This window comes from Thrips palmi, unplaced genomic scaffold (genome assembly GCF_012932325.1).
Source record: "Thrips palmi isolate BJ-2018 unplaced genomic scaffold, TpBJ-2018v1 HiC_scaffold_6, whole genome shotgun sequence".
Lineage (NCBI taxonomy): Eukaryota > Metazoa > Arthropoda > Insecta > Thysanoptera > Thripidae > Thrips > Thrips palmi.
This window is the reverse complement of record NW_023144633.1, coordinates 6,191,468-6,215,816: the sequence shown is the minus strand read 5'-3', so window position 1 is coordinate 6,215,816 and position 24,349 is coordinate 6,191,468. Positions and strand designations below refer to the sequence as shown.

Sequence of the window (24,349 nt, the reverse complement as noted above, 5' to 3'; positions counted from 1 at the left end):
CCCCTTCCCTTTTCCCTTTTTCCATCCCCGGGTCGTAAAAAGGTTCCCGGCGCGCGGAATGAATGACGATTACGAGCAACTTTTAATGTAATTAACGACATCCGCCCTTTCCGGTGTGCTTTCTGGAGCTGTTAAACAAAGCGACCGTCCCGCACTTGGGCGTAAGAGAGAGAGAGAGAGAGGGGGGGGGAGAGGCGGAGCGGGAGAAGGGGCATTCGGCAACAATGACAAGGCGCAACGTACAGTTGACAAACTTAACAAATATATTTACAATAACATACCGACGTTACAGAAAACAACAAAAACGAGAAAGTGGCACTTGGGTGTTGAGCTTGGTTTGTTTCGATGCATCGCTGCGGCCCACTGGCTTCGACCGCGCTACTGTCCCGGCTGGTGTCGGGTGGCCGCCAACAGGTACGGCATCAACAGCTCCAGTTTCCGCGACGAACTGAAACGGAAAGAGCGCATGGTGAGAGTGGGAGCCGCCGGGAGTCGAACCTCGGATGCCCAACCCGGCCGCCGCCACGCTGGGCGCTCGGCCACGGCGCCGACTTACTCCTTGGTGGAGCGCACCAGGTCCTTGCAGCCGCCCACCGCCACGCTGTACACCGTCCCCACGGGGCACTTCCGCACCAGCGGCAGTGGCGCCGCCAGGGCCGCCAGGTCCACGGCCATGTTCTGGCGGTCGGTGAGGCCGCCGTCGTGGAGGTCGCGGTGCGCGGAGGCGGCCAGCGGCCCCAGGTGGGACAGCACGCCGACGGGCGGCAGCTGGGGCACGCCCAGGCAGAACTTGAAGAAGAGGAACACGAACACGGAGATGAAGAGCACCGTGGACATCGGGCTTTCCGCCATCCTGGAACAAGAGACGATGCCGGCCTCGCGTCAGCTGCTGTCTCTCATCCCGAGAGTCGTCTCCGTCGTTCTGTCTCTCTCGCACCGGCAGGGAACGCCTCATGAGTGCGAGAGAGACAGAGCGACGAAAACGGCCCTCGGAAATCAGTCTACTGACCGTACTGACGGCCCTTTTCGAACCGCCACTGATTGTTGGTGGCCTGCGACCTGTAGTGTGATTCGGCCTTTGAGCGCAAGACGCACACACACACATTCACATTCTCTCACACATACACAATCACACACACACGCACAAACACACACACACACACAAACACACACGCACACGTGCTGTTCTTCCGGTTCTGTGGACGTGGACCGCGACGTTGGCTCTGGCCGGACGCTTTCACCACCGCGAGGCGCCGCCGCGCAGCCCATAAGCATTATGTGATGTACCGTGCGACGGACTAGACGCCAACACACACACGCACGCACAAGCACACGCACACACACACACACACACACACACACACACACACAGTGTAGACGAGACATTGGGGCCCGCTGCGCTGCTACGCTGCTACGCTCAACAAGAGAGAAAGGCGCCAAACCTGATCGCCGCCCGGATCGGCGAGCGGGGCAAGAGAACGAGAGAGACAGAGAGAAAGAGGGGGGCACGTTCGAAAAGGCCGCCTGTCTCTGTCACTGCCATGCTAGCGGCCGGGCTCCAATCGGTGCGCACTGATTGTGGCCTATCCCGAAACTCCGCGCAGTGCCTGCACCGCTCTGTCACTCTCGCGCTCATAGCGTCATCCAGGGCGTGCGAGAGAGACAGAGCGCGGACTGGAGCGGCAGGGCTGACTGCGTCGGACTGGCGGTGAGGGTCGTAAAGACTAATCGACTAATCGAAAGGGATCGGCACTACCGCCGTTGTTTATTGGCCGCGGTCCGCGGTTCGGACTTGCAGCGCATCCGGGAGGCCGGCCCGGCACGGCACGGCACGGCCCGCTAAAAGTCGGACTTGACGGACTTGACGCCGCGTCCATGCCGCGACCCAGAGGCCGGCCCGGCACGGCACGGCCCGGCACGGCACGGCCCGGCCCGCTAAAAGTCGGACTTGACGGACTTGACGCCGCGTCCATGCCGCGACCCAGAGGCCGGCCCGGCACGGCACGGCCCGGCACGGCACGGCCCGGCCCGCTAAAAGTCGGACTTGACGGACTTGACGCCGCGTCCATGCCGCGACCCAGAGGCCGGCCCGGCACGGCCCGGCCCGCTAAAAGTCGGACTTGACGGACTTGACGCCGCGTCCATGCCGCGACCCAGATGCCGCGCCGCCACCGCCTCGTGCCACCGGAGCGGAGTGCAGAGCGCACAGTGGGCCAAAAGACCGGAGGAGGCGGTCAAAATCCCGGACTACTCGCTGGCGCCGGCAGCCCAGTGGAAACGGATCAAAACTTGTGAGGGGTTCTACTCCCGCCGCCGAGCCTGGAATGCTTCTTGTCCTTCCCGCTCGGTTCAAGCCGAGGCTGTCATTACCGCCATCGCCTCCTCATCACTCCGTCTCTCTCGCACCCATGCGGGACGCCCCGTGAGTGCGAGAGAGACGGAGACACTCTGTTCAGCCTTGCCGGCTTTGCTGGCCGGGGCGGCACGCACGCGCGTCATTTGCCTCGTCGCTCTGTCTCTCTCGCACGCTCGCACGGAAGGAAGACACCCCCCGAGTGCGAGAGAGACAGAGCGAGTGAGCGGCAAAATTACTGGCCGGACTGCTGTCCGCAACGGGACTGCCACGGCGGCCATGCCGTGGTCCTTGTCGGGTCAAAAGGTTTCGGCGGTGCGCAGGTAAACGGTACACGCGGAGATTATATGAGAGTCGATGAAAATGCCGCGATAGGATACGACGGACACACCGTTAAAGTTGAAAGCAATTTCGTCCCTGGCGAAATGCCACCTTTGCCTTCCGAGCGACCAACCACAGCTTCCAGCCTTCCAGGAAACCAGCCGCAGTTGACTGACATCCCGTCGGTGACAATTTCTGTCCCTCTTCACACACGCTGCTCCGTCTATTGCAAGCTGAGTGGGGAAGCCTGTCCGTGATTTGAAGCCAAACCTCACACTGCGGACTGAGCGTCGTCTTCGTCGCTCTGTCTTTCTCGCACCGATAGGGGACGCCCCATGAGTGCGAGAGAGACAGCCCTTCGGCTTCTCGGCTTCCGCCACACCCAGTTTACCTTGCTTGTGATCCTGGACAACCGAGGGAGGCTTGGAGGCGCCGGGCCGGTAGTTGGTCACTGACTACTGTCCGGAGTGCGTCTCTGCCGACGCGAGGGGCCAGCGAAAGCGAGAGTGAGGGGTGGGGGTGGGAGGGAGGGGGCACACCAGGGCAGGGGCGGGGCGGGGCGGGGCGGGGCGGGGTGGGGCGTGGCGGGGGACGCGAAGCCAGGGCAGGCAAAGTAAACTGCAAATTTGGCTCATTTGAAGAGGTCTCTCCGGTGGTTGTCCCACAGATGCCGCTCGCTGTCATGTCTGCAAATTTGGCCGCCTCAGCGTAGCAAACCTCGCTTCCTAGTACTCCTTTTATCGAGTTCCTGAGATTGGCGTGCTGCGCTGCACGTAGTCAAAGCTCAGGTTTCGCAAGAACGCGTTTGTCTGCCCCTCCCCTCGGGTGTGCGACGTGGAGGCGGATTTTGGCGGTACGGCGGACTGATTCCGAGAGTCGTTTTCGTCGCTCTGTCTCTCTCGCACCCACAAGGGACGCCCCGTGAGTGCGAGAGAGGCAGAGCGAAGAAAAGGACTCTCGGACACGGTCCGCAGGCCGAGTTATGCAAAGCCTGGGAGGGGCCTGGACTCGGACCAGTGTTATCCAACTTTCTTGTCATTCGGTTAGCAGTAATCATGGCAGTCACTTTCATAACATTTATTTTTCACGGACAATAAATAAATAAATAGTACAAAAACATAAATAACACGAAGGTCTGGCATCTACGACAGCAATGGCAACGGTATTCACAGCGCGCGAGTTTTCCTTAGACGGCTCCTTCATCCCTGGAAAAACAGCGCGATGACAGAAATAAATTAATCCAGATAAATTTGAAATCGCAGAAGAATTTGGGGCTTACTAGTCCTGCTTTGGCTCGTCCACGCAGACGCCCTCCTGGTTGCGGACGCGCTCGGGGCCGCACTCCTCGATGCCCGTGCCGATCAGGTGCACCTTGGGGAGCTCCACCTGGAGGACGCGAAGAAGGGAATGAACAGCTTCGCCAAAATAGCTGGAGGCAATGGATGAGTTGAGGGGCTCGTTTACCTGCTTGACAATCTCTGGCTCCACCTGGTTGGTCTCCACGGCGGGCGGGGCGTTCTCGACGGGGGCGGCGGCCTCGGCGGCGGCCTCGAGCACCTCGGCGATGGCAGGGGCGGGGGCGTCCACTTCGTCGGCGGCGGCGACCACGGCCTCGGCGGCAGCGATGGCCTCGGAGAGAGAGGCGGCTTCGGGGACGGCGGCGGCCTCCGGGATGGCGGCGACCTCGGGGTTGACGGCGACCTCGGGGTTGACGGCGGCCTCGGGGATGGCGATGGGCTCGGGGATGGCGGCGGCCTGCGGGACGGCGATGGCCTCAGAAGCGATGATCGCAGCGGCCTCGGCGGCGGGGGCGGCGGGGGCCTGCTTGTCGCCCTGGGGGTGCATGGGCAGGAGGGCGGGGGGTGCTGCCGGGCGCTCGGGGGCCACCTCGGGCACGGGGATGGCCACCAGCATGGGCACGGCGGCGGACGGCGCGCCGATGGGGGTGGGGCCGGGGGGCGTCTTGAGGGCCACCACGGGGGAGCGGGCAATCAGCACCTCCTCGACGGCCAGGGCCTACCAAACATCACCGCCGTCACCGCGTTAGACGCCAACCCGACCTTCACCTTCACGGACCTCTTCCGAGGAGCCCTGGGACTGAGACAACTGGTCCTTCTTTCGAGGAGCAAATCGCCATTTGTTAACATGAAAAAACAAATCATGTCTCTGCCACAACGGGAGAGTTCATATTATGAGAGTATGAACTCGGCTGTGGTGTGGAATCCGGAACATCGACTCCAGAGGCGGTCCAAATTCGGCGAGCCCTTTTTCTATCGGTTGGGGGATCGGCCAAATGGCCCCAAGGCCTCGCCCAAGGCCTCGCCCAAGGCGGGCTGGGCCACGGACCGCCCCTTACCTGCACTTCGGGGTGCAGCTTGGCGAGGGGCGACTGCAGGATGGCGGCGGGGATGGCCACGGCGGCCAGGGGGCCCTGCACTGTCTGCACCACTGTCTGCCCTGGCTGCACCGAGCGCCCGGTCTTCACTTCCTTCACCTCCTGCAGGAACAAAGACACCGAAAGTGGGCAAGTCCAAGCGGCTCCAATCGCCGTTCCGTCGCTGTCTCTCTCGCTCCCGGCGGAACGCCCGCGAGTGTGAGAGAGACCGCGCGCGAGGCACAGTGGGCCAGAAGACCGGTGGTGGCGGCCAAAATTCTAGACGCGTTTTGAGCTCCAGAGTCGCTAAAGGACTCGAACCAAACGCGTGACCCTACCTATGGATTCATCGTTCGGAGAGCAATCCATTGGTGGGGTCACGCGTTCGGTTCGAGTCCCATTCAGCGACTCTGGAGCTCAAAACGCGTCTAGAACTTTGGCCACCTCCACCGGTCTTCTGGCCCACTGTGCGGCGGGCTTGCCGCTCACCTGCTCGGGCTGGTCGGCCTCCTCGCGCTGCTTGAGGCCGTCGGCGGCGGCCTGGGGGCGGAGGCGCAGCGGCACGGCCTTGGAGGCAAGGTCCAGCAGGCTGACGCCCGTGTTGCTCAGCTGGGCCGTGTTGGAGGGCGCCAGCACCACGAAGAAGTTGGACAGGCGCGCGTCCACGTTGGAGTCGCCATCCTGGCGCTGGTCGTACCTGCAACCACGCCGTGCACCGACGGCCACCTTGAGTCCGCGCGTCCCACAGTGGGCCAGAAGACCAGTGGAGGTGGACAAAACTCTAGACGCGTTTTGAGCTCCAGAGTCGCTAAGCAGGCCTCGAACCGAACGTGTGACCCCACCAATGGATTCCTCGTTCGGAGAGCGATCCATTGGTGGGGTCACACGTTCAGTTCGAGTCCCATCTAGCGACTCTGGAGCTCAAAACGCGTGTAGAATTTTGGCCGCTGCACGGGTCTTCTGGCCCACTGTGCGGCGTGCCGTTGGTGCGAGAGAGACAGAGAAGCACCGCTCGGAACTTGCCCGCGGCGGCAGGGCGGCGGCGCCGTGGGATGAGGTAACTTGTACGCGGGGTAGTGCCGCCTCCGCCTCGGCTAAGCCGTTCGTCACTGACGACTCTGTTCTGTTGTCTTTGTCTTTGTTTTTGTCTGTATTTTTGTGTTTGTTTTTGTCGCGGTTATGGCCGATCCTGTCAAAGCGGGACGCGCTCATCGCCCATGTCAGTGGAGCGGGTCGCTGTCAAGCCGACGCTCATGCCGACGCCGTGACAGAGACGGAGACAGTGTCATCGGCCTGCCCTGCCGTCTGATTCCGAGCACTGCTTTCGTCGCTCCGTCTCTCTCCAACGCGTGCGGCGTCCCGTTTATGTGCGAGAGAGACAGAGCGGTCCCGGCCTTGGACTGCGCTAATCAAAGGCACGCCGGCCGCAGTGCGCCGCAGTGGCAGGGAGTGTTGTCGATCGCTGTCGTCTGTTTTGGGAAAAAACGGGTCATTGCCATGTCGGGTGACAACGGCCTTATTTATAGAATCACCGATGATTGAGTTGGAGGAGGCGGCGGAAAGGGGAAGGGGTCAAATCCGAGGCGTGCCAGCTCAAAAGGAACCGCGCTGCTCTACGGACTGACAAGAGGTGCGGATCGGAGCTGGGCGAGCCAAGCCCTTCTGGAAAATTATGGAGTACGCGACGTTGAATGGGAGAGGGAGAAAATGGAAGTGATCATTCCATTTCGGATTCAGGTTGAGAGAATCATGCGTAGCAATGCGGCGACGCGGCACGAAAATCTAATAAAAACGGTTTTTAAGTGGGAGGTACGTGCACCACGCCAGCGTACGCAGCAAAAAGTTTAAATTAAAATTGGTGTGAAATTGGTCTTGATTGTTTTCGACAGTGCATCCGCGCCGGAACACCCTGTTTGTGAAGATGGTTTGTCACTGGACGCAAACGCATGCACTTGGGCCCAGGCGTGCGTGCAGCCTTGATGCTGTCACGCGTTGCCCCTGGCAACGCAGGAGACATGAGAGGAAGAAGGGGGGGGGCACTGCACTCAGCGAGCATATGAATGACCGCCAGGGAACACGTTCGAGTTGGAGTCACGCAACGGGACCGCGACGGGACGGGGCCAGCGCAGTGGGCTGATTCCAAGCCGGGCTTTCGTCGCCCTGTCTCTCTCGCACTCACGGGGCGGCCCGCGGGGGTGCGAGAGAGACGGAGCGGCGAAACGGTGAGCGGAATCGCTTGTGCAGGACGGGGTCCTGGAAGGGGTCCTGGAAGGGATGCGCTGTGATTGGCCGGGCGTTTGGCCGGGCCGGCCGGAGCGTCGTGGAGGCATTCCGTCGCATTTCCTCGGTCACCGTTCCGCCACCCCGCCACTCCCAGACCACTGCACTGCCACTGCACCGCGGCGCATCTTCATCATGCAAATCGCGACGACTTCTATCCCATTGCCGCCACTTGCAGCGGCGCGGCCGGCACTGCCCCCAGGCCCTCTAGTGTCGCCGATGACCGAGCGGCAGGGCGCGTTCGAACACCCCTCGCGGCGGCCCTTCGCTCTCAGTCACCCCGTTGGCGACGGGGTGCTTTGGGGTGTGGTTCTCGAACGCACCCCCGGGCTGCGCGTCGCACCGGGCCGTCCCGGACGGCGGCACGGCGGCGTGGGGTTGGCGCGCCCCGCCGCGTCCCCGGCGCTTACCTGATGGGCGAGGCGACGGCCAGCAGCGCCAGCTGCAGCAGCACCAGCGGAGCGACGAGCAGCGCGGCGGACTTGTTCATCGTGGAGGGTGCGGGCTGAGACTGCCGTCCCGGACTTGCGCCAGTCCCCTCGCGAACGCGGCGCGGGGCCGCGGGGGTCGGGGCCGCGGGGGTCGGCGAAGGGCGGCGTGGGGCTGTGGGGCGGACGCACGCCGCCACGCCGCCAGGACGCACTCCCCGCCGCCACCTCTCCGGCCGCCCCGCCACGCCCGGCCGCCGCGCGCTTGGCGCCGCGCACCCCGTCCGCCCGAGTCCGCCCTGGAACGGCCTGGAACGGGATGCTCACCTATATCAAGGTCGGGTTCAAGTTCCGCGGGTCAGGCCGCCAGGCCGCCAGGCCGCCAGGCCGCCAGGTCCAAGGGGCTCTCTCTGTGTCTCGGCGCCGGCCCGGACCCGCGGACTGGCGGCGCTGGCGTGGGCCGACGACGACGCCGACGGCCGCCGACGGCGGCGACCCTAGTGACCTAGATGTGCCGGACCGGCCCCAGTGGACCCGCGGCCCGCCGCGTCCCGGCCGCCGGTCTCGAACTGACGTCTCGATCGAGATTCGACCGATTCGACGGGCGGAGATATTCACGAGACGAAAGGCCGCCGGCTGCCTGTTAGACTGATTCCCCGAGTCGTTTCCGTCGCTCTGTCTCTCTCGCACTCGCCTAGCATAGCCGCACTGGCTCGCTGTACGCAGTCAGGCACCGTGGCGCCAGGCATCCTGTCGAAAGGATGGTTTTGGTTAGTCTTTTGGTGCCAATTTCAAGGCTGATTATTGTGACCTGCAGTTCATGACTTTGTCATCACGCCCATGCCAAGGAGAGCTGATAATGAAAATATTTGTCGTAAAGTGACATCAAATTTTCACAGTGCACGTGCTGTGTGTTTGTCTGTGCCCAGCAGAAAGAGTGTGTAGTGCTTGTCGGGTTGGCGTGGAGAAATATGAGACAGGTAGTTGACGTTTCATTTGTATTGGACTTTTTATTTCATTTTCCATTGCACCAATCAACAGGAACGCCGTACGTGACAGCGATGAAAGTCATTTTACGAAATGGACCGAATCGACCGTCCTGTCCTGTCGCACGGACACCGCCAGGGTCAGAACGGAGAGCGTCATGACTAGTAGCTTTTCCGTAAAATGCCTTTTGATATTGTGAATACGTTGTTGATTTCCTGACTTTCGAGCACAAAAGAGAGACACATTTCCCCCATTTCGAACCTTCTCATCTGACCTCGGAGGAGTGCCTGCATGCTAGACATGCGTTACGCGCTCGGAGAGACAAGGCATCAGACCAGACACTCTTGCCTCTTCGGCCGTTTTCCGCATCTCTAGCACAACCTGGTTTTTATTCAATTTGTTTTCTAGATTTTTTTAAATTCCAGGTAGAAAAATGATTACCCTTACCTAATGCCCGAAGTCAGACTCCCAAGGGCAGTTCTCCGGAGGTCAGAAAAGAAAGGCAACATTCAGTCATGGTTTCCCACCACGAAAGGGGCGCGGGTGGATCAGACGACGGGCTTGGCCGCGAGCGGCGCGATCACGGAGGTTGCTGCCATTAAATCTGCAGCTGCTGGCGTTTTCAGATCGTTGACTTTCACGGGGTCAGCGGGAGAGTCGCGTTCTGCGGGTGACTTCTGCAGTGCATTGGCCACGATGGGTTCCTTGGGCACATCAACCACGATGATGGGTACTTTGGGTGCTTCAGCATCAGCAGGCACGATGGGTATTACTTTGGGTGCTTCAGCATCAGCAGACACGATGGGTACTACTTTGGGTACATCAGCAGATACGATGGGTACTTTGGGTACATCAGCAGATACGATGGGTACTTTGGGTGCATCAGCAGATACGATGGGTACTTTGGGTGCATCAGCAGATACGATGGGTACTTCGGGTGCATCATCAGCAGACACGACGGGTACTTTTGGTGCATCGGCCACGACGGGTGCCTTGGGAGCAAAAGTTGCCACCGGTGCCCTGGACGCCGTCTTGAGTGACTCCGCTGGGGTGGCCGTCTTGGCGGGTGCAGGCGGTGCTGTGGCGGGTGCAGGGGGCGCGGGCGGCAGCAGAGCCACCACGGTGATGGGGGACGCATCGTCCGCAGCGGGGACGGACGACACCGACGCCGCGGCCGCGGCTGCGGCGGACCTGCTGGCCGGACGACGCTTCAGCGCGTACCTGGAGCACACAGGCAATGACCGTCTTAAAACTGCTCGCCTCTCTCGCGTCTAGAGAAAGCACACGGGTTGGGACTCACTTGAGCAAGGGGCGGCGGTCGCGCCTACAGCGGCCGGCGGCGTCCCTGTGGTACCCGGAGCCGCAGCGCCGGTGCGCCACGGACACCTTGACGGGGGCGGCGGGCCTCACGAGGGGGGCGGCCACGGGGGCGGCGGCCTTGGTGGGCGTCACGGCTGGGGCGGCGGGGGTGGCGGCGGCGGCCTCCCTGCCAACGCTAGCCTGCGCGGCCTCCTTGACGGCCTCCTTGACGGCCTCCTTGACAGCGGACCGCTCCACAGCTTGCACGGCTTGGACCACATTGCTGCAGGGGAGAGGACACGGTGGGTGAGGAAGAGAATAACCCTAAACCAAGGGAGCACACAGTGGGCCAGAAGACCGGTGGAGGCGGCCAGCCAGAGTTCTACACGCGTTTTGAGCTCCAGAGTCGCTAAAAGGGACTCGAATCGAACACCAATGGATTGCTCTCCGAACGTGGAATCCATTTGGGAGGGTCACACGTTCAGCTCGAGTCCTGTTTAGCGACCCTGGAGCTCAAAACGCGTCTAGATTTCTGGCCGCCCCCACCGGTTTGGGTCACTGTGGAACGGCCAGAGCCAGGCAGGCCGAGGTTCGAACTTGGAACTTGGACCGGCGACTCACCCAGCAGCCTCCGCAGTGCGCACACTGGGCACGCCGGGCTTCTTGGTGGTGGCCGAGGCCGTGGCGTTGCCCGGCTTGCCCGTCGTCGCGGGCGGTTTCTCCGTCAGCTGCGAGTAGTCGTAGTCGTAGTCGCCGCCGACCTGCGAACGAGCACATCGGAATATTGGTTAAGTCCGGTGGCAGTTGCCGCCTGGGCGCGCGGGGCGAGAGGGATTTGAAAGAACCGGTGCGGGAGCAGATTAAAATCCCGTATGCTGATTGGCTGCGCTGCCGCGCTGCTGGGGGCGAGGGATTCGCTCAGCTTGGCGGCAATCGCACCGACATCATGCAGAGCCACATCCTGTTGGACAGGTGCCCGGTGACAACGGGACGCCCTGGCCGGCGGGCTGCCCGATGGGCTGCCCCGCCTGCCCGCCCGCCCGGCGCATCACTCATCGGGGACCTGGCGCCGCCCTATCGCCGCTGCCATCAGCTCGCTGTACTGCTTGTCGTCGACGCGGAGGACTCGGCGGACAGGCGGAGGCCGCGCCACCACCAGCGCCTCGCGCGCAGAAATGTTTCAGCAGCGGCCAACGAAGGCGGTGGGGACCACCGTGCTGGTCAATGGCCCTCTGTCTCTCTCGCACCCCCTGGGCCTTGCCCTGGGCGCTCGGCAGCGCGAGAGAGATGCCGCTGCTCGGAGCCAGACACCGGGAGGGCGGTGCCCGCGGTGCCGGCGTCGGTGGCGTTCAGAGAGTGGAGCTTGGACTGCGCCGCTGCGCGCACGTGGCACTACACTGGCCGCGCCGGCCAGGCCGGGCCTCGGACGCAGCCGGCCAGTGTCATTAGATGGGAATGCACTGCACGTTAAGGGTGCAGGGAGCCGCGCGCCGCGAGTAGAGCACGCCGACGTCGAAGGTTCAAGTCCCGGCGGGGGCAAGGGTTTTCACCTTGCTTCGCAGTTCGTTTTCTCTGTTTTCCTCTACTTCCCGCCAGTACTCCGGCTTGGAGTTGGTACGGTCCACGGCCGCATAAGCAGGCCGATGACGCCTTCGATCTAATTTGCAGGGAGGACAGCGCCTTCGTCGCTCTGTCTCTCTCGCCTTTGCGCAATGTCTCTCGAGTGCGAGAGGGACAGAGCGTGTTCGGAATGGCTGGGCCGGCGGGGCTTAATGAGTGCACTGGATGCTGCACTGCACGGGCTGGGCGAACGCCAGGCAACGCCCGCGGCATGGAGAGAGAGAGAGAGAGAGAGAGAGAGAGAGAGAGAGAGAGAGAGAGAGAGAGAGAGAGAGAGAGAGACAGAGAGAGAGAGAGAGACCACCGGTACCGCGGCACCGCTGCGGATTGTTCCCTGTCCGTTCCAGCAGCACCCAAAGAAGGGCCTGCAGCAGCACCGCCAGTACCGCCAGCCGCGCGCCAAACGTTCGGTGCGGTGCGGGCTGAACCAAGGGCTGAACCGCCACCCGAGAGCCAGACCACAGGCAAACCTGCCGACAGGCACACCCAGTGACAGGCAAGTCTAGCGGCGCCTTCTCTGATAGACACTTGCCCCGACTCACCTCCGCAACAACTTTTGCCAGCGAATTCAACTTGGAATCAAACTTAATTGAGACTAGCAGTGTGATGCGCTGCCCCCAAACCACAGGCCCGCAGCAATAATCTCGCTGGGAGCCGCTCATGCCATGCCCGTTGCCATCAGCTTCACACCTCGCCTAGCTCGCCTCGGCACGGCTAGCGTGCTCTGTCTCTCTCGCACTCATAGCGCGTCCCTCATAGGTGCGAGAGAGACAGAGCGACGAGAACGACTCTCGGAATCAGTCTGCTGCGGCTCTTCCAGTGTCGTGTGCCGCGTCGTGCCGTACAGTGCAGCGACCACATCACGCCGGACCGGGCTTCGCGGCTTGGCGGCTTGGCGGCTCGGCGCTGCGCGTTCCAGGACCGCACCGCAGCACTTTCCGTCCCTTTTCTTTATTTTGAAACATAAAATTTTTACTTTTTTCACAGCAGGCGCGGCGTTTGCATTCTGAAACCCCCTTTCGTCCCGGACCCGGTCCCTCGGAGGAATTCCTACATAAACATGCCACGGCGACGCGTGCGGCGCGCGGCGCACCGAGTCATACTTTGTAGCTTTATTCCCTCGACCTGTTCATCCAGAATGCGCCTGTCTCTCTCGCACCTTCCCGGGACGCCCCACGAGTGCGAGAGAGACAGAGGCTTGACGGAGCCCCCGTGGCTCTCCGGCCGGAGCGCATCCACCCTGCTCGCGGACCCCGCGTCGCCGCAGCCCGTCTCTTCAGAACAATAACAGACTCATCCAAACTCTTTTTCAAATTTCGCGACTCGCACACTCAGCTGCCAACTCGGGCGTGTTGCCGAGGGGTTTCCTCGGGCGAGGTCCCCTAGCTGTCGCACAGTGGGCCAGAAGACCGGTGGAGGCGGCCAAAACTCTAGACGCGATTTGAGCTCCAGAGCCGCTAAATGGGACTCGAATCGGACGTGTGACCCCACCAATGGGTTCCTCGTTCGGAGAGCAATCCATTGGTGGGGTCACACGTTCGGTTCGAGTCCTGTTTAGCGACTCTGGAGCTCAAAACGCGTCTAGAGTTTTGGCCGCCTCCACCGGTCTTCTGGCCCACTGTGTGTCGTCTACATTAGATTTCTCCGCATCGCAAAGAGGGCAGGTCGACCGGCAGGCAGGCAGGCAGCAGGGCACCTAGAGAGCGGATCAACGCCGACGCCGCCAAACTGACACCCATTTCTCCCGCGAGCCGCTGCGGCTGACCTGTTATCCCCGTCACCTTTCTCAACCGGTTGGACCGAATGGACTGGAGGCGCCGGTCCGCGCACGGCGTGGCGCGGCCAGGGGTGGCTGCACAAGTCGCACATCCTGTTGGGCCGCCGCCGTGCCGCCGTTGGCATTGAAATGTGGGCTAAAATCCCCCACCCCCTCCCCCGCCCCGGCCGAGGCCCGCGCGCTGCCTGGCACTGCACTGCGAGGAGATTGGCGGTCGGGGTTTTTAGTGGCCGCGGGATTGATGATGTTCATGTTCCGCGAGGCCTTAACAGTGTGCGAGTGATCCAGAGCGCGGGGGAGGGAAAGGGGGAGGGGGGAGGTCCACGCCCGCGTTGGCCGCGTCCCGGGCCGAGCGGTCATTTCCAGGAGCAGGCTGCTTCCGCGAGCCGCTCTCGTCGCTGTCTCTCTCGCGCCCGCACGGGACGCCCTGTGAGTGCGACAGAGACAGAGCGACCAAAACGACTCTCGGAATCAGTGTGCTGGCAAACAGAGCGTCCGCGTCACGGAGGCCGCCTTGGCCGCCCTGGAGTCGGTGCGTGCATTAAGACGGCGTCAGTACGCCGGGCCGCCGGCCTCTCTACCCAATCAACGCCTAGGACCGCGGTGGAGCCCGGTGGAGCAGCACGGTGGAACCGCGCAAGTGCGCGGCCACGCCAGGCGACTTGCGTGTCCTGCCACGCCCGCCCCGCCCCGCCCCGCCCCGCCCCGCCCCGCCGCCACTCCGCGCTGGAGGGCAACAAGAAGCCGAGGCGCGTCTCCCTTAATGCATTTGCTCTAGGCCTCTAGGCTTCTAGCCCCCTGGGCGTCTAGGCATCGGGCCTCGGGGCGCCCAGTGTGGCCCGGGCGCCGGGCTTGGCCGGGCTTGGCGGCTTGGCGTCGAACCGCCCGGCGGAGACCCTGCCCAGCCTCCCAGTGGCGAGGCCCGATTGAAAAGTCGAGGCGCATTGTTACGGAGCCCGCCTGCGAGCCAATTTGCGGCACGGTGATTGAATCTCGCTCTGTCTCTCTCGCACTCGAGGGGCGCCCCCTGTGGGTGCGAGGGAGACAGAGGCGCGCTGCGGCGGGGCTCTTCATGACCACGCTCATGACCAGGACACGGCCGCGGTTTGGCGGCGGTGCATCGACTCCTGGACCTCTGGCCCTGAAGACTGATTCCGAGGGGCGTTGTCGTCGCTCTGTCTCTCTCGCACTCATGGGACGTCCCGTAAGGGTGCGAGAGAGACAGAGTGACCAAAACGACTCTCGGAATGAGTCTGCTGGCCCGGGGGAGGGCACGTCGTGCCGGCGTCGAGGGCATGCCACGGAGAGTGCTGCCTCACCCCCGCCACGCGGCCCGGTGCTGCCCAGGGACCTGAACGCAACCTACAGTGCCATGGGCAAGGTCGCCGATGTCCATCCGATGTCCCATCCCATCCGCGCCGTCCCGTCCGCGCCTCGCGGCGGGTTCGTCGACCCGTGGTCCGGCCGCGTCGCGCTGGGAGCCACCGCGGCCAGGCTGGGTGTTGACTTACACGACGTGTGTTCATTTCAGGTGTTTGTAGTGCCCTGGCCGTCTCAACGCTTTCCAGCCGAGCGGAGTCACACTGCGAGCTGTTTTCCGCGCTGTGGACGTCATCACAGATCACTGCTTCTTTCCAATAAACGTGTCTGGGAAACCAAGTTTCTGCGACGCAGCCCCCAAGGACCCAGGGCTTGGCGTGGCTTGGCGTGCACACGTTGCCGTCGGCGGCCAGCCTCAAGAGCATGGCATTAGAAACGCGCAGCCACCCCTCAGTCAACTCCCCACTCCCTACTCACCCCCAGCCCGGCGAGCAGGCTCTCGTCCAGGATGGCGTAGATCTCCACGTCCTTGAGGTCCACTTGCACGTTCACGTTGCCGGTTTGGCGCTGGTCGTAGCGCACGGGGGCGGGGGCGCCGGCGGCGGGGGCCCACACTGCCCACACCGCCACGAGCAGCGGCAGCAGCAGCTGCAGCCGCGGTGGGGGCGGCGGGCGGCGGGGCGGCGGTGGCTGGGCGAAACTAGGCGCCATGTCCTACTCTGCAAGTGGGTCTTGTCCTTCTACCGGGCAACACAAGGCCACATCACACACTGGCAGCGACGCCGCCGGCCTGCCGCCGGCCGCCGGCCCGGTCCGGGGCCTCTCCTCTCCGGCAGCGTGCCCGGCCTGTCCGGCCTGCCAGCCCAGCCAGCCCAGCCCGCCACGGACCGGCTGCGCGCCGCCGCCACCGCCGCCACCACCGCGGCAGTCGCGGCGCCGCCTCCGGGACGCCACCGGGAGGACGCCGCCGAGCCGCCAAGTCGCGGGGCACTCTGGAGCACCGCGAAGTCACCCAGAAGCCAGCGAGACGCGGAGGACGTCACCCACGCACTTAACAGTGGCGAAACCAGTCACTATCCACAGTCACTATTCAGTCACTAAAGTCCGAGTGGTATCCGTAAACGACAAGCAGTCTCTCAAAACAACGATCGTAGATCGCAATCGCACAGTTGTAAAACAGTCGGCGAGTTGTTAAAAGAGAATGTGACCTTTTTGGGCTTGCGGCCGGCCGGCCCCCGCGCCAAAAAGATATGGACTTCCGCAGCAGTGATTCCGTTACATCTTTGGACGAAAACAAAAACAAAGCAGAATCTTGACGCGACAGAATTTATACGGCCCGGACCGCTGCGCTCGCTGCAGACTGATTCCGAGAGTCGTGTTCGCCAGTCTGGCTCTCTCGCACTCGTGGAGCGCCCCGTATGCGTGCGAGAGAGACAGAGTGACCAAAACGACTCTCGGAGTCAGTCTGCTGGGCTCGCTGCGGGAAGACTCCGAAGATCTCGCGGGGCTGCGAACTGCCGGCCGATGCCGCAGAAAGCGTTCCGTCGCACAGTGGGCCAGAAGACCAGTGGAGGCGGCCAAAACTCTAGACGCGTTTTGAGCTCCAGAGTCGCTAAATGAGACTCGAATCGAACGTGTGACCCCACCAACGGATTGCTCTCCGAACGAGGAATCCATTGGTGGGGTCACACGTTCAATTCGAGTCCTGTATAGCGACTCTGGAGCTCAACGCGTCTAGAGTTTTGGCCGACTCCACCGGTCTTCTGGCCCACTGTGGGACGCCCCGCGAGCGCGGCGCGCGAGAGAGACGGAGCGACGCCCTTCACTCCGGCGTCAGTCCGCTGAGATGCCCCCCGCAAACCGCTGCGCTGCCGCATTAAACAACTCGCGAGCTTTATATTTTCATCTCTGCTCCTTTTTCGTTTTGCGCGGCGCAGCCGCATCAATTGCACGGCCGAGTGAAAGAAGAAAGAAGCACTCTCCGGCCGGACCGCGGCGACCGCGGCGAATGGCAAATAAAATAATAACAACAACAAAACGAAAACCGGCGCGCTCACGCACTGCCGGTCCGAGGTCCGCGGCACCGCGGCTCCGCGCGAGCAGGAATTTGGGGAATTACAACGTGAAGGGAAGGGCCGAAGTGTCTCGGATCTCCGATAGGCCTGGCCTAGCACAGTGGGCCAGAAGACCGGTGGAGGCGGTCAAAATCCTGGACGCGTTTTGAGCTCCAGAGTCGCAAAATGGGACTCGAACCGAACGTGTGACTCCACCAATGGATTCCTCCTTCGGAGAGCAATCCGTCTGTGGGGTCACACGTTTGGTTCGAGTCCCATTTAGCGACTCTGGAGCTCAAAACGCGTCCGGGATTTGTTTCACCTCCACCGGTCTTGTGGCCCACTGTGGGCAGGCCTGGCTTGGCTGCCGCTGGCTTTCTGGCTTTGTGGCTAGCCGCACTCGATGAAGAGGGTAATGGACAGGGAGCCTCCGGCACGGAAAATAAAAATAAAACCAAGAATAATTGCGAGACCGAGGAGAGCAAAAGGCAAGGGTGATTAACAAAAATGCGTTGGCGCGTTCGCACATCGGCAGATTCACCGTCCTCCAATCTCCGAGACAGACAACAGCGGCGTGGCACCTCACTCCCAGCGTATTGGTTGTTTGTTTCATCGGGTTCTCGACGCGAGCGAAGACAAGCACTCGACTCGCGGCGTGCGTTGTCAACTCGAGTACAGACTAAGTCGCAATTAAGTAGCTCAATGTTACTTGCAAGTTGAACGGAACGGAGGGTGCAAAATCGCGTTGTCAAGTGTCTCTGTATGATCTGGGACTGAAGAGTACGAGCGGCACAGACGTTCGACACAGCCTGTGTTGTTTGGTGTTCGAGGGTAGCAGGCGTACGATGGGTTGCCTACGCCACGCGGCGCGCGCTGTCTGATGGGTTGCCTGCCGCAAGGCGTTCTGTCTCGATCGGTGGTCTACTCGCACCGAAATGCGAAAGAAATGGAGAAAAGTGGCTACAAAACTAGGCTTTAATTTAAATTCTTCCGTCCAAATCATAGAAACCAACAACAGGCAAAGTCAGACAATCACTTACACTATTCGCCGCGCACTCTGCGCCGCAAGTAATACCGCTATTTGCAGAAAATTCACGAAAGAAGGACAGTTTATTGACACCTGCTTGGGTTTTAGGGTGAGCGGGGAAATGGTATTTTGTTGTCGGGTGATTTGTTACCACAACACCTTGGGGTGCCTTACGGCTTGCTTTTTTCCATCGGTCTCCAGTGTCTCAATACATCAATGTGTGTGTCGTGGCAACAAATTTTGCTGCTGTAGGATCGAAAATCGAAGAACAGTGTGGGGGAGTCAACAGCCTGCCTCCTTTCCCGACTCCCGCGACGCAAACGTCGTGCAGCGCTTGGGCTGCAAAACCTGAATACTTGAGTGACTAGTGAGGCTGGAGGAGAGCATGCAGTGGGGTGCCTCTGGCGGCCTCTGGTGAGCATGCAATGGACTAACTCGTCCGTGCGTTGCCGAGAAGGAGGGCCCCGAAGGAGGCCAGGCAGAGGACCAGGGAAGCCTGGACTCGCCCCGAGTGGTTCCTGAGGGAATACAAAGATCACAATGACGAATCTCTGCTTCTAATTTTCCGGCAGTGAGAAAGTTGGAGCGTAAATCACAACAGACACCCAACTATTATCAGTGACACAAAAAAATGACGCTATCGATACGCCGATTTGTTTTGCGTATACACATGACAAGTAGACACATTAAGGAAAAAAAACTTTGACAAAAAAACGGATAAGCGTAGAGATGAGCATGTCTTTAATGAGATTCGTGAGGACAGAAAAATAAGCACAAGAGCAACAAAAACAATGACAAAAAAATAAAGACACCGCAGATGAACGAATTGCCCACAAAGATCGCTAAAAATAAACATATAAACATATATTACAGTAGAGTTTCTATTTTTCCGGAAAAATAAAATGGTGGAAATATTTCCGAAATATTTCCGAAATATTTCGGAAAAATAGGGAAACATTGGAAATATTGACTTTTCTTTTAAGTTCAGGCGTTTTTAGTTGGAATCTTGAGTGTTCTACTGGAATTAAGAAAAACAAATCTGGAACAAATAAATTAAAGTTTATTCTTGAATTATACAGATTTTCGAGTTACAGACAGTCTGGAATTACAAAGTTTTAGTTTTTGGAGGACCTGGTCACCCATTGTTCCTCAGCTGAAGTCATGAACTCATAAACGGAAGGATTCTTCCTCAAATCTTGGCTTGCTTTGTCTCGCCTCGCTCCCGCTACACCACACACACACTCCTCCCTCCTCCTTCACCTCCCTCCTCCCCGCACCCCGCGCTGCGCCCTCTCGTACTCGACTTCAGACGACTCTGAGTAGTATTCGCGCCATTTTCATTTAAATTTGAAAAGAGTCCTGACCATTGGAAAAACATGATCCGTGCATTTCTAAATGTTCTTCCTACGTTTATGTACTTACAGACGTTAGATGAGTCAAGATACACAACACTGACATTCATTTAGCCCGTAAATGAGTCGTAAGTTATGCAAGTGTCGTAAATAATGCATGATATTGGGTTAAACCGCTAATACAACAATAAAAATCAATATTTCCAATTTTTCCAATTTTTCCGAGGCCTTAGAAATATTTCCGAAATAAATCCGAAATATTTCCAATTTTTCCGGAAATATTTCCGTACCCCGAATCTCTATATTACAGTGCACACGGACAATACAAAGGACTATTGGACAGCAAACAGAGACAAAGACAGTCCAGACAACTTACGGTTCGATGCGCAAGTCTCTCCAGAAGTTGGCGTTGCCCAGGTCCTTGTCCTGGGCCATGGCCATGTCCTTGTCCTCGGGGCCAGCGATACGCAGGTAGTTCACCGAGCCGTCTTTGCCGTCCGTGGGCCGCCAGTCGATGCCGTGGATGCTGGGGTTGCTGCACGGCGAAAACAGAATGACTTTGTAGTGGCAGTCGACTTTGTTCGCGGTTCGAGTCCCATTTAGCGACTCTGGAGCTCAAAAGGCGTCTAGAATTTTGGCCGCCTCCACCGGTCTTCTGGCCCACTGCGCGAGGCTACTTCACTCACGATGTCTCGGCGAAGGCGACCCACATGTCGATGAGGTTCTTGCGCACGGCGATGTCCTCGGGCCGCGTGAAGATGCCGCTCCACCACGTGAACTCGATGTAGTACTGGAAGTCGTCGGCGTGGCTCACCCCCGGGACGCCGGGGTAGAGGCCGAACTGGCCGCGGTGCGCGAACTCGGACACGAACACGGCACTGGACTGGTCCTTGGCGCGTCGCGTCACGTAGTCCGCCAGCCCGGCCACGAAGTTGCGGTCGCTCATCAGCTGGACACGAGTTTGCTGAAGTTTGCCCTCGGTGCGCTTTTCAAATTCCAGCGTGACAAAAATTGAAGGGCTTCACCTTGACGAGCTCGGACTTGGCCGCCACCAGGGTCTGGTTGCCCAGGTAGAACTTGCGGGCCTTCTGGACCAGGTCCGGCTTGTCCGCCTCGGGGACTCGCTTGTCGTGCATGTGCAGCAGCTGCGGCGCCACGGTCTCCCAGTTCTCGTCCAGTTCGCGCACCAGGGCGTCGTTCATGATGAACTCTGGAAGTGCCGAAACAGAGAATTTTTCTCCGGGTCAGGGGTCAGTATCGCTACACAGGTAGACAAAAACTCCCTCGATGCACCTGTCTAAAAGGTTTGCCTCGGTTTGCCTTCATTCAAAACTGAGCGGCACTGCATCGTGAGAAGTTTTCCCTCAAGTGTGGCAACACTGGACGGGTCGCGCGGGCAAAGCCAGGCAAAACAGAAGGAACATGGGGAAGCCCATCCCAATTAGATCCAGTCTATCGTTTCGACAGTTGCAGTGACGGACGAGTCGGAAACGGGTGGAGTTATCTGAAATTGTATGGCGCGCTGACCCGCGTCCGCGGCCCGACCCGACCGAGCTCCAACAATCGAATCAAATCGAGTCGACCCGGGAACGCTGACTCCGCTCTGATTGCGGGTAAGGCGCCGCAGCCGCGTAGCCCGACGCGGACTCATTCCGACCGGCGCTTCCGTCGCTCCGTCTCTCTCGCACTCCCACACGGTAAACCGAATGCCTCGAAAACCGGGAGAGCGCCCCGGTTTTGGATACGCTGTCTCACTCCCTCTCCACAAGATAGAAAAAGACAGCGCACCCAACACCGGGGCGCTCTCCCGGTTTTCGAGGCATTCGGTTTACCGTGCACGACTCCCTTGCGTCGACGCATGAGAGCGAGAGAGACAGCGCGATGTAAATGCTCTGCAGTCGTCGATATGCTACATGTTGACGGGGTTGCCTCCAGCAGTGTACAGCCTTACCTCCGGCGGTGCACAGCCTTACCTCCAGCAGTGTACAGCCTTACCTCCAGCAGTGCACAGCCTTACCTCCAGCAGTGTACAGCCTTACCTCCAGCAGTGCACAGCCTTACCTCCGGCAGTGTACAGCCTTACCTCCGGCAGTGTACAGCCCTTCATCCGACGTGAAGCTGAGCAGCAGCGGCACGTCCATGACGGCGCCCCTCTTGTTGAGCAGCTTGCCGGGTTCTTCGGTCAGGAACACGCCGTCCACGACGGGGGCGAACGGCGAGAACGGGTTGTTCATCCAGTGCTGATAACACCAAAAAATGTTTTAAAATGACGATTTTTTACTTTTTCGATGCCGTTGGCGCGGTGCTGACCTGGAAGTGGGTCCCCTGCAGCGCCACCAGGTCGGTGGCGGACTGGTTCTGCAGGCAGCTGATCTTCTCGGCCGTGGTGGGGGCGTCGCAGCCCGTCAGGTTGGCCACCATGTGGGCGTTCTCGCGCGCAGAGTACTGCCGCGTCCAGGGGTTCAGCGGGGTCCCGCTCATGCCGATCACCCTGTGGAACAGCCCTGAACATTCCTTTTCATTTGTCACGTTGCGAGTTTTGCGAGCGGAACGGCGCGTCGGTGGGGAATCGAACCGGGGGCCTTACCTTTGGACAACGGGGACATGGTGTGCAGCAGGCAGCTGGCCGAGCCGGCCGAGTTGCCGACCAGGGTGACGTTCTTGTTGTCGCCGCCGAAGAGGTGGATGTTGCGCTGCACCCAGCGCAGGGCCTCCACCTGGTCCAGCATGCCCAGGTTGCCCCGCAGTGTGTCGTCCTCGAAGCTCATGTAGCCTGGAGAGGAACGCCACTGGTTAGGTCGCCACTAGTCTGTGTGTGCGAGAGAGACAGAGCGAGGTGCCGCACCGAGGAGGCCGACGCGGTAGTCCACGTTGACCAGCACCACGTCGTGGTCCATGACGAACTGCACGCCCTCGCGGGGGCCGCGGCCGAACATGAAGCCGCCGCCGTGGATCAGCACGAGTACGGGCAGCACGGGGTTGTCGTACTGCACAAAGACAAATGAAACAAAAAATAAATTTCCAAAAAAAAAGTTATTAAAAATTAGAAAATGTTAAAAGGCCTTGACGGGGATTCGAACCCTCGCTTACGTTCGGGGTGTAGATCTGCAGCGTGAGGCAGTCCTCGGCGCCGTGGATCTCGAGCGGGTGCCGGCTCTGCTGGATGCACTCCGGGGTGCTGACGTTGGTGGCCGCGAACATGCCGTCGGGGAGGTCCCGGCCCTGCGGGGGCTGCAGGCCACGCAGGGCGTGCAACAGGACGGCGCCATGGTTACTCCCAGTTTAACTGCCGCTGTCTCTCTCGCACCTTTCGGGGCCGAACCACGAATGCGAGAGAGACAGAGCGACGAAAACGACTCTCAGAATCAGCGTGCTGGCCGGGTGGCTATTCCCGGCGTCCAATCAAAGTGCGCGAGGCGGGGAAGGTCGGCGACAACTAAGTCGAACCTACCGACTCGGTCGTGAGCCTCGCCGACGAGCATAGCCATCCACTTCAGCAATTAAGGTGGTAATCTGCCAAGCCAAGCCGCTCGCTGAGCCGTAGACACACACACTCACTCATGCTCTCTCGCCTTTCCAAGTTGCATGGGAAGCCCTTGCGTCCTCGCCAGTGCGTGGTTTGCCGGTGACGTATCCCTGACACGAGGCAAGACGGCCTCCTCCTCCCTCCACTTTGCGTAACGCGTTCCCTACTGGCGCACCACAGTGGGTCAGAAGACCGGCGGAGGCGGCCAAAACTCTAGACGCGTTTTGAGCTCCAGAGTCGCTAAATGGAACCCGAACCGAACGTGTGACCCCACCAATGGATTGCTCTCCGAACGAGGAACCCATTGGTGGGGTCACACCACTTAGCGCCTGCACCGCACTTAAGGACGGCCCCCGCGGCCCCTTATCACTCCCCGGCCGTCACAAGGTATGCATGGAGCTGGCGCGGATTATCACGCTGGCCCACCTCAGCCGCCGAGAGTGACGAGACGCGCTGAGGTCACCGCCTCGGACAAAGCTTATCAGCTGAGGCAGGCTAGGCGAGGCTAGGTCAGGCTAGGTTGGGGCAATGCTGGAGCATGAAGCACTTTCGCCGGGTCCTGCAGCGCGAGCCCCCGATTCCGTTGGTTGGCCGCCAATCGCGGCGAGCGAGGGCGGGTGCCTGGAAGGTCGGCAAAACAGGGCAGCCGTGCGTGGCGGGGCAGCATACCCTCGACTTCGCAGGCGCTCGAGGAAGAGAGATCGATCAGCGCGAGTCGAACAAGAAACCGCGTGACCGACTTAAACGTGTACAGCCACGCAAAGCGTTCGCGCGAAGCCACCACAGTGGACCAGAGGACGGGGTGGAGGCGGCCAGACGCGTTTTGAGCTCCAGAGTCGCTAAATGGGACCGAACGTGTGACCCCACCAATGGATTGCTCTCCGAGCGAGGAATCCATTGGTCGGGTCACACGTTCGGTTCGAGCCCTGTTTAGCGACTCTGGAGCTCTGCACGCGTCTGGCCGCCTCCACTGTGGGCTCACCTTGAACCTGAGCTTGCCGACGGGCGGCTCGGCGTACGGCACCCCCCAGAAGGCGGCGTAGTCCCTCGCCGTGTGCAGCCCGCCGCTCCGGAGGCGCGCCCCGGTGATGATGCCCTGGCCGCCGTTGTAGGAGATGGCGGGGACGAGGGGCAGCGCCACGACGGCGGGGAGGGCCGCCAGGGCCGCCAGGGCCGCCAGGGCGAGCGCGGCGACGGCCGGCAGGACGGTCGCCATGGTGGAGTCGATGGTGTTGGTGCAGCACGCGGAGCAGGCCGCGTAGGAATAGCGAGATCGCGCCTCTCGCGGCCCGCCTGCCTAGCCAGCATCACCAGCATGTCAGCAGCAAGGGGCGGGGTGCGGCGGGGCGCCGCGGCGGGCGGCGGGGTGCGCTGCTTGCACAAGTAGATTGCCTGGCTCTCTTTGATAAGACAAAAATCAAGGCTCATCCCAAACGCCCCGCACGCCCCGCCAGCGCCCACTTCGAGCCGCTCGGCGTGCAAGGTGCGGCAAATTCGCCGGAAATACGCACGCCCTGATAACTCGAGTTTTTCTTGAAGTCGCTCTTTCTCGTTGTTTTGTTTGCTGACTATACTTTCCATCTGAGTAGGCGACACTGTTGGGTCTCAAGGGAAAACGCGGAAAGTGGTTG

At 60.7% G+C, this 24,349-nt stretch overlaps 3 protein-coding genes and 1 long non-coding RNA gene across 5 annotated transcripts; all 4 read right to left on the bottom strand.

The window, feature by feature from the left end:
- Positions 1-240: 240 nt before the first annotated feature.
- Positions 241-3,163, bottom strand: LOC117651835. The gene is made up of 3 exons (XM_034396243.1): positions 3,066-3,163; positions 557-853; positions 241-448 (listed from the first exon to the last, which is right to left on the bottom strand). The coding sequence occupies exons 2-3, from the start codon at positions 850-852 to the stop codon at positions 379-381; spliced, it is 366 nt and encodes a 121-aa protein (XP_034252134.1). The 5' UTR covers position 853; positions 3,066-3,163; the 3' UTR covers positions 241-378.
- A 573-nt stretch (positions 3,164-3,736) lies between these two features.
- LOC117651869 lies at positions 3,737-4,241 on the bottom strand. Its single transcript, XR_004588132.1, has 3 exons — positions 4,139-4,241; positions 3,954-4,060; positions 3,737-3,879 (listed from the first exon to the last, which is right to left on the bottom strand). It is a non-coding gene; the product is annotated as an uncharacterized LOC117651869 (long non-coding RNA).
- Positions 4,242-8,740: 4,499 nt separating this feature from the next.
- On the bottom strand, positions 8,741-15,383 carry LOC117652007 (SH3 domain-containing protein C23A1.17-like; the record flags this gene model as incomplete). The annotated part of the gene is made up of 5 exons (XM_034396633.1): positions 8,741-9,964; positions 10,044-10,129; positions 10,181-10,325; positions 10,664-10,803; positions 15,237-15,383. Coding segments are annotated over 5 exons (1,191 nt in total), but the record flags the coding sequence as incomplete, so codon positions are not given.
- Positions 15,384-17,770: 2,387 nt separating this feature from the next.
- Positions 17,771-23,962, bottom strand: LOC117651780 (venom carboxylesterase-6-like). Of its 2 annotated transcripts, none has more exons than XM_034396119.1 (10): positions 23,701-23,962; positions 22,283-22,423; positions 22,038-22,179; positions 21,780-21,965; positions 21,503-21,696; positions 21,276-21,432; positions 20,218-20,402; positions 19,879-20,141; positions 19,569-19,727; positions 17,771-18,358 (listed from the first exon to the last, which is right to left on the bottom strand). In XM_034396119.1, exons 1-10 carry the CDS (start codon positions 23,932-23,934, stop codon positions 18,271-18,273), a joined length of 1,749 nt encoding a protein of 582 aa, XP_034252010.1. In that variant the 5' UTR covers positions 23,935-23,962; the 3' UTR covers positions 17,771-18,270. The 2 variants fall into 2 exon arrangements, 1 of the variants encoding a protein (XP_034252010.1); XR_004588122.1 differs by lacking the exon at positions 17,771-18,358 and adding an exon at positions 18,565-18,706 and having other exon boundaries at positions 19,496-19,727.
- Positions 23,963-24,349: the final 387 nt, after the last annotated feature.